The 8,761-nt window shown below is 47.2% G+C and overlaps 1 protein-coding gene across 1 annotated transcript; it reads left to right on the forward strand.

The window, feature by feature from the left end:
• Positions 1-455: 455 nt before the first annotated feature.
• Positions 456-1,415, forward strand: LOC112062113 (ran-specific GTPase-activating protein-like). The gene has a single exon (XM_028479844.2). The coding sequence runs from the start codon at positions 555-557 to the stop codon at positions 1,161-1,163; it is 609 nt and encodes a 202-aa protein (XP_028335645.2). The 5' UTR covers positions 456-554; the 3' UTR covers positions 1,164-1,415.
• Positions 1,416-8,761: the final 7,346 nt, after the last annotated feature.

Genomic DNA, 8,761 nt, shown 5'->3' on the forward strand with positions numbered 1-8,761 from the left:
ATTTACGAACCCACCATGATGTTCTTATTACTTCTTGATACACACCTGCGGCTAAAGTAACTGTTCTGGAGGGCTTGCTTTGAGCCCCTCCAGGGAATAAGCATAGCTGCTGAACCACAAACTGGAGTTCCGATGTTAGCCTGCAATTCACCAGTGTGAGAGGTAATTAACCACTTTGAGCCTTAGATGCCTGACCTGGGAATTAGGAGCAGTAACAAGTACCATGTAGAGCGGGGTTTCTCAGCCTTCATCGTGCATAGGAATCACCTGGGATCTTGTTAGAAGCTGCTAACTCTGATTTAGACCTTCTGGGGCGGGGCTGAGATCCCGCATTTCTTGAAAGCACCCAGGTGATGCACAGGTGATGCTGATCAAAGCACAAGGCTGTTTTGAATCGCGGCGCCGGGGTCAGGGGTCGGAGTTCGGGTCGCGGGGCGGAGAGATAAGAAGGGCGGGCGGGAGGTGCTGGCGCCAGGCGCGGAGGAAGGAGCTGCGACCAGCCGCCGAGAGGCCGCGGAGCCCGCGAAGACCGAGCCAGCCGAGCCGCCGCGCCCATGGCGGCCGCCAAGGACACTCACGAGGGCCACGACACCTCCACCGAGAATGCCGACGAGTCCAGCCATGACCCCCAGTTTGAACCAATAGTTTCTCTTCCTGAACAAGAAATTAAAACGCTGGGAGAAGATGAAGAGGAGCTTTTTAAAATGCGGGCCAAGCTGTTCCGGTTCGCTTCAGAGAACGACCTCCCGGAGTGGAAGGTGCGGGGCACCGGGGACGTCAAGCTGCTGAAGCACAAGGAGAAGGGGACCATCCGCCTCCTCATGCGCAGGGACAAGACCCTCGAGATCTGCGCCAACCACTACATCACGCCAATGATGGAGCTGAAGCCGAACGTAGGCAGTGACCGTGCCTGGGTCTGGAATACCCACGCAGACTTCGCCGACGAGTGCCCCAAGCAGGAGCTGCTGGCCATCCGCTTCCTTAACGCCGAGAATGCACAGAAATTCAAAACGAAGTTTGAAGAATGCAGGAAAGAGATTGAAGAGAGAGAAAAGAAAAGATCTGGCAAAAATGATAGTGCCGAGAAGCTAGAAGCTCTTTCGGTGAAGGAGGGCAAGGAGCCCGAGAACGAGACCAAGGAGGTGGCTGAGGAGGAGCAGTGAGTCGGCTCCCGTTGTGTTCTTTCTCCCTGTCTTTTCCCTTTTTCTTTTTTTATACTTTGCCCTGCACCTTTCTTTTTGTTTTGTTTTTACAAGGGACTTTATATAAAGAACTGACTTCCAACATTCAGGTTGTTTTTTTCTAAGTTTTTGCCCTAATGAAGACGACTTCAGAAAATCCATTACCCAGTCGTGAGAATGTACTGTGCTAACTTTCTTTTCCATAGTGGAAACACTTATGTATAGTCATCAAAATAGCAAATAAACAACACATTTGAAACTTGAAGAAGAAAAAAAAAAAAGCACAAGGCCTTGGGATGTTTGGGGTTGTGGAGAGTGCTTGGCCCTGAGTAGCTGGCCAATCGGTGAATAAATAATCCCTTTTTGGGGCTTCCCTGGTGGCGCAGTGGTTGAGGGCCCGCCTGCCCATGCAGGCGACACGGGTTCGTGCCTCGGTCTGGGAAGATCCCACATGCCGTGGAGCCTGTGCTCCGCAACGGGAGAGGCCACAACAGTGAGAGGCCCGCGTAACGCAAAAAAAAAAAAAAAAACACCTTTTTCCTCTTTACTTTGGCCTTCCTGCTCCTCCTGTCAGGCTGCCAGCTCTTAAGTTACTTTTTACCCCTGATAGTGCCTCATTCCAGTCACCTGCCGGGTCTCACTTCCCACTAAGCACATTTCTGTACATTTGCAAACATTGCTACTCTGCTAGTCTCTGGTGCGTGGCCCCTTCGAGTGGAGCAAACCTGTGGTGAGTAGTGGGTTCTGAGGGGAGCGGGGAGGCCCGGTGTCTTGCTGGTCATCTGCCGTCCTGGTTTGTACAGTTGGTGCCTACTGGGCAGTAGGGTGTAGTGGTCAAGAACACAGACGTGGGTTCAAACCCTGCCTGATCTTGGGCAAGTTGCTTAACTTCACTCGGCCTCATTTTTCCTGGGGATGATGGCAATAGAGTTTCTGTAGTGATTAAATGCAATAATATGTGTAAAGTGCTTAGAAAATGGCCTGGCGAAGAGTAAGTCTAAATAAATGTTTGCTGCTATTATTAATATCATTATTGGGGTCAGATTGGAAACATAGAATTGATGGGGCTGTGAGATTGGGGATGTGCAGGGTAGAGCCTGTGGGGAACTGGCAAATACAAGCCTGCGCCCAGATATTCAGATTCCAATTTTGAAACTCTGGCCCCTGAGTGAAATTTGTCTTTGTAAATAAAGTTTTATTGGGACAGAGCCACACCTGTCCATTGCCTATGGCTGCTTTTGCACTAAAGTGGTAGAGTTGTATAGTTGTGATAGACACTGTATGACCAGCAAAGCTTAAAATGTTTATTATCTGGCCCTCTATAGAAAAAGTTTGCTGACCCCTGAATTACACCATGTCCCTTGTAAACCAAATCTCCCTGGGAGGACACATATGGCCAACAGTCCCTGTTGGATCTCATCAGGGGTCTTTTTAGCTTGTTTTGGGGGTTCTTGGTTATGTTTTGTATAATTCAGGCCGATGGATAAGCAATCCATGGGAAATGAAGTGTGATTTTACTAAAATCTCTGTTACTATAAAGACAGAGGCCCCAGCCCTGGGCCTGGCACCTCTTAGTAGTAGGCAGTCAGCAAAGGCTACCGCTTATTTGACAGCTAACACGTTGATAATAAAAGAGGGCCTTATTAGTGCGGTGTTTACACTTCTCTGGGCCTTTCACAGCCATCATTTAGGGAGGTGCATGATGATTCCTTCCGAGGAAGCAAGGGCAGCTGTTACCTCCTTCACCATGCTGTTTTCTAGAGAAGAAACCAACTCAAGGAGATGGAGGGACTTGGCCGAGCTTTTGCAGCCCATGGCATGACAAATCCAGAATCAGGATTGAGGTTCTGGCCACCACCCCTCTTGGAAACCTGCCTCCCTGCTGCCACTTGCTGGAGGAGCTGTTCTGCGCCCCTCACGCCCACCCCCATTGGTAAGTCCATGCTTAGAGCAGGATTCAGAAGCCAGGAAGCAAGGTCTGCATGTGTGACTTAGGTGCACAGCAGGAACCCTGGACAAATACTGGTATAACAGGTAAAACATTGCTCCCGGTGCTCACCACACAGATGAGGAACTCAGCAACAGCCTCACAGCCAGTTCTGCCGAGGAAATACGCCTGATTTGAGCACTTCCAAGTGTTCCTGGCTCCAGGCCCCAGGGTTCTGGCTTGCCCCAGTCCTAGCCTGCCCTGGCAGCAACCAAAGTTAGCTAGTCTCACCTGAATTTAGAAAACTCCTTTTTACCTAGATGACAAAGACTGTGTGTTTATTTTTTTAATTTACTTTTTTAAAATTAAGTATTGTTGATTTACAATGTTGTGTTAGTTTCTACTGTAAGCAAAGTGATTCAGTTATACATATGCATACATTCTTTTTCATATTCTTTTCCATTATGGTTCATCACAGGATATTGAATATAGTTCCCTGTGCTGAAAGTGCAAATGCACAAATGAAAGAGAACAAGTTTCTAAGCCTATAATGCATCTTATAGGATATAGATCCATACAACTGCAAACAGCAATGTAATACAACCTTTCCCTTCTCTCATCTTAACTTCCTGGCCCCCGCCCCCTACGTTTAAGTTTATTTATTTGTTTGTTTCTTTCTTTATTTATTTATTTTTGGCTGCACTGGGTCGTCATTGCTGCGCGCGGGCTTTCTTTAGTTGCAGCAAGCGGGGGCTACTCTTTGTTGCGGTGCACAGGCTTCTCACTGCGGTGGCTTCTCGTTGCGGAGCACGGGCTCTAGGCGTGCAGGCTCAGTAGTTGTGGCTCGTGGGCTCTAGAGTGCAGGCTCAGCAGTTGTGGCATGCGGGCTCACGGGCTCTAGAGCACAGGCTCAGTAGTTGTGGCACACAGGCTTAGTTGCTCCGTGGCATGTGGGATCTTCCTGGACCAGCGCTTGAACCCGTGTCCCCTGCATTGGCAGGCGGATTCTTAACCACTGCACCACGTGAGAAGCCCCTTCCTGACCCCTTTTTTTTTTTTTGCGGTATGCCGGCCTCTCACTGCTGTGGCCTCTCCCATTGCAGAGCACAGTCTCTGGACGCGCAGGCTCAGCAGCCATGGCTCACGGGCCCAGCCACTTCGCGGCATGTGGGATCTTCCCGGACTGGGACACGAACCCGTGTCCCCTGCATCGGCAGGCGTACTCCCAACCACTGTGCCACCAGGGAAGCCCCTCTTCCTGCCCTTTTTAATCCATTTGCCACACAGCAGCAGCCCATGTGATATTTTTAAAAATGTAAATTGGATTGTGTTTCTCCTTTTCTCAAACCCCTCCAATGGCTTCATTGTAAACTTAGAGTACATTGCGTTTCAGGTGAAATCTGGTTGGTCGGTGGTTAAGCAGCCTCTCTGCAAGTAAGCCACATGTGCTCTGCACCCACTGCTCTCCCCCTGCTCCCCAGGCTCTGGCTACACAAGGCCTCAGGTGCCACTCCCCCATGCTGGGGGCTCAGCCTCTGTAGGCTGTTCCCTGCCCTGGCACCCTGCAACCCTCGCCTCCTAGGGCCCCCTTGTCCCACGTGTATGTCCTCAACCAAATGTCACCTCTCCCCATCTGTATCACAACATCCTCTTCCTTCCTTTTATGTAATTTTAATCATTTTGTGATCATATTTATCTTTTTCTGTCAGTCTCTTCTTAATTGCTAAGAAATTAAGCGATTTGAGGACAGGAATCATTATGCTTTTGTTCTATGCAGCATGGTACCTGGCATATGGTTGGCATGCAGTAACTAGTGGATGGATGAATCTCCTTTTGATTTCTTTTAACACTGATTTATATGTGGAGTTTAGGGTACGACTTGGAATGCGCTTTGCTTTGGGCATTGCCCTGTGCTCTTGTCTGAGGGACACTGGAAGGAGGGATTTGAAGGAAAAGGAGTGGAACTCTACCTGTGTTAAGAGGTTTTCAAAATAACTGGTGAAATTAGTAGTGAGAGGACCTGGGAAGAGGCTGGAACCTGGCTCTGGGCCAGCCCTACCGTTGTCTTTAGGATTTGGAGCAGCACCTCCGTCCTCATTTTCCTCCCTTGTATGAATGAAGAAGGTATTGGTAAAAAGGAGTGAATTATTGATACACCCAACAGCATGGCGAACCTCAAAATAATTACACTGAATGGAAAAACCAGACATAATAAAGAGTCTCTACTGTATGGGTCTGTGTATATAAAACTCTAGAAAATACAGACTAATCCATGGTGTCAGAAAGCAGATGGGTGGTTGCCTAGAGAGGGTTGAGGGAGAGAGGTGGGTATATCTTCCCTCTTGATGGTGGTGATGGGTTCACATTATATCCATATGTCAACACTTATAAAATTGTACACTTTAAATATGTGCAGTGTTTTCCTTGGAGGGCAAAAATTTGAACAGATGACCATGTGGGGGGAGGAAGCAGGCTTTTGAATATGTTATTCTGTGCAAGGTGCCTCAGAAACCAAGCATCTGGGAGAGAAAACATTCATTGTTATGATGTTGCCAGAAGCCATTATATTGCCTTTAGAAAGCACATGTGGCCTTGGATGTAAGTTTAAAAAATGTGCAGTTTAAAACCAGACATAAAAAAGAGTCTCTACTGTATGGGTCTGTGTATATAAAACTCTAGAAAATACAGACTAATCCATGGTGTCAGAAAGCAGATGGGTGGTTGCCTAGAGAGGGTTGAGGGAGAGAGGTGGGTATATCTGCCATCTTGATGGTGGTGATGGGTTCACATTATATCCATATGTCAACACTTATAAAATTGTACACTTTAAATATGTGCAGTGTTTTCCTTGGAGGGCAAAAATTTGAACAGATGACCATGTGGGGGGAGGAAGCAGGCTTTTGAATATGTTATTCTGTGCAAGGTGCCTCAGAAACCAAGCATCTGGGAGAGAAAACATTCATTGTTATGATGTTGCCAGAAGCCATTATATTGCCTTTAGAAAGCACATGTGGCCTTGGATGCAAGTTTAAAAAATGTGCAGTTTATTATATGCCAATTATACCTCAGTAAGGCTGTTAAAAATTAAATTAAGTCAAAGTTGGCAAACAGTGGCCTGTGGGCCTATGGCCTGCAAGCTAAATATGGTTTTTACATTTTGAAAGTTATCAAGAATACAGTAAGTAAATAAAAACAAAGGAATATATGACAGATACCTTATGTGTTCCCACAAAGTCTACAATATTTGCTCTGAGTCAATTTACAGAAAAAGTTTGCTAAGCCCTGGATGAGATCAATAATTATTCACCTGTGTTCGCTGGGGCCCTGGGGACCAGCTCCTGTGGGAAATAGAGGGGCGGCTGCACGATATGGTCCCCACTTACCACAGCAGCTCTGGTTTATCTGTGGCATAGATTTGGATTTCCAGTCAAATTTCACTGGGAGAAAGGGTTCAACTGCTTTAAACAACCAAAAATAAATACTGAAAGTCTCTAGACTAGGTGACCTCTGAGTCTAGAAAAAGTTTGCTAAGCCCTGGATGAGATCAATATTTATTCACCTGTGTTGGGGCCCTGGGGACCAGCTCCTGTGGGAAATAGAGGGGCGGCTGCACGATATGGTCCCCACTTACCACAGCAGCTCTGGTTTATCTGTGGCATAGATTTGGATTTCCAGTCGAATTTCACTGGGAGAAAGGGTTCAACTGCTTTAAACAACCAAAAATAAATATTGAAAGTCTCTAGACTAGGTGACCTCTGAGTCTGAGATAGAATCCCATACTGAAAACTGTGTCATTATCTAGCTCACTGATTTCATTGAATTGGGCCTAATTTAAATTAAAGCAAAATTGGAAACGGAAGTTGGAGAAATGCTGTTTTATTTCGTAATAGGGTTTAACTGCTTTTAGTATATTGTTTTAATGAATTGCCAAAGACCTTTTTCATTAAAGGACGTACTGAAATTCTTGAAAACACATTTTTGTAAGAGGTTAAACCTTGTCATCCTGTTCTTTAAAGTACTTGGCTAGACTTTTCTTCCCAGATGAGGTAGAGATAAACCAGATACATTTAAACCTACCTTCAGTCAAATTGGCCTATACGTTTTGAAATAACGAAATTGGGCTCAGTCTTGGTGAGATTTTTCTGGAAAATGTGTTGTGATCACAGCTTGCGGTTTTGGTTGCAACCACAAGAGCATTCAGAAGCATCCCTGTATCTCCCCCAGTTTATTCCCCTTGGGGTTGGGGAGTCAGTCAGAAAAGACCTCATCACCAACCCTGCGAGACCACACTTGTCTAGAGGCAGGACTTCCATGTCCCCGTGCAGATGTGCCCCTCCAGAACGGCTGCTGACCGAGCCTCAGTCCCCTGTGCATGCCGTCCTGCCTGGCTTAGCGCCTGGCCCACAATAAAGGACAGTCACTCTGCAGAGCCTTTTCCCACGTTCAAGTACAAGCTTGGGGGTGGGGTGGGGGGAGGAGAAGGAAGAGAAACCAAATGCAAAGAGAACATCAGGCATGAATCAAAGGCTTTTAAGATTTTAAGGGCTGCAGTCCAAGAGACGTAAGGACTTTGAAAATAGCGTGAGCCACGTGCTGACTACCTAACCCTGTGTGGCATCTGATGTGAGCTCGTCGGTGTGCGAGGAGCGAACTTGTGAACTCGAAGCTCAGAGAGCCTTGGGTGGCCTTTTCCCCATCTCATCATCCTAGCGGTCTGCCCCCTGTTTCAACCAGCTCTCCTCTGTCATCTAAAACCCACCAAGGATTTTTGTTTGTCAGTTGTCAGAGAGAGCACATCCTCCTTGTCATCCTTCCGTTTAAGCCCAGAGACACGGATTAGAGACAGTCTGGAGCAGTTGGAGGAACCCTGGGTGGGAAAGCAGATGCCCAGATTCTAATTTCAGCTGCACCGCTCGCTGGCTGCTTGTCCTTGGAATTCATTTGCCCTCCGGGTCTCACTTTCTTCATCTGCAAAATGAGGTAGAGGCCTGGATGTTCTTTGGTTTTGTTCCCCAGAGTTCCATGATTCTGTAATCTGAACTCCTTCTTGGCCTCCTCTAATTCTTTCAAGAGCAAAGGCACAGGGAGATCACCTCCAGGACAAGCTTCTGGGCCGTCAGAAATAGGGCAGCGGGATAATTGGGCCAGGCACAGAATCCATAAAACCGACTGCCTGGGGAAAAGGACGGGGTTGCTGGGACACAGCATTCGTGTGTGTAGAAGAGATTTCAGGAAGTCCTTGACGGTAAGCTTATGTGAGTCAACAGTGTGGGGAGCTGCCAAGAGTGGATAACAGACCTTCAGTGGTAAAGAATGAAGGACTGGTGTTCCCATCCATTTGAGAGCACCTAGTGGGCTCCAGGGTGTGGCGGTCACTCTGATGGGGTTCCGTCCTGGTTCTGCCCTGACCAGTTGTGTGATTGCTGGCAGGTGCCTTAGGTTCCCTGTGGCTCTCTTCTCTCATCTGTAAAATGGGTGGTAATAATAGCACCCCTCTTTAGCGTTCTTAGGAAGATCGCATGAGTTAATAAATACAAAGCTCTTAAAACAGTGCCTGGTATTCATTAGTATCTGTTAGTTTTTGCTGTTATTATTATCAGCTAGCCAAATTAGAGCCTTTTGATTGGAAGGAGTACCATGTGGGGTGACTCCG

Source organism: Physeter macrocephalus, chromosome 2 (assembly GCF_002837175.3).
Source record: "Physeter macrocephalus isolate SW-GA chromosome 2, ASM283717v5, whole genome shotgun sequence".
Taxonomy (NCBI): Eukaryota; Metazoa; Chordata; class Mammalia; order Artiodactyla; family Physeteridae; genus Physeter; species Physeter macrocephalus.

Coding starts and splice junctions, on each gene's coding strand:
- LOC112062113 (XM_028479844.2), top strand. CDS start 555: ATGGCGGCCGCCAAGGACACTCACGAGGGCCACGACACCTCCACCGAG.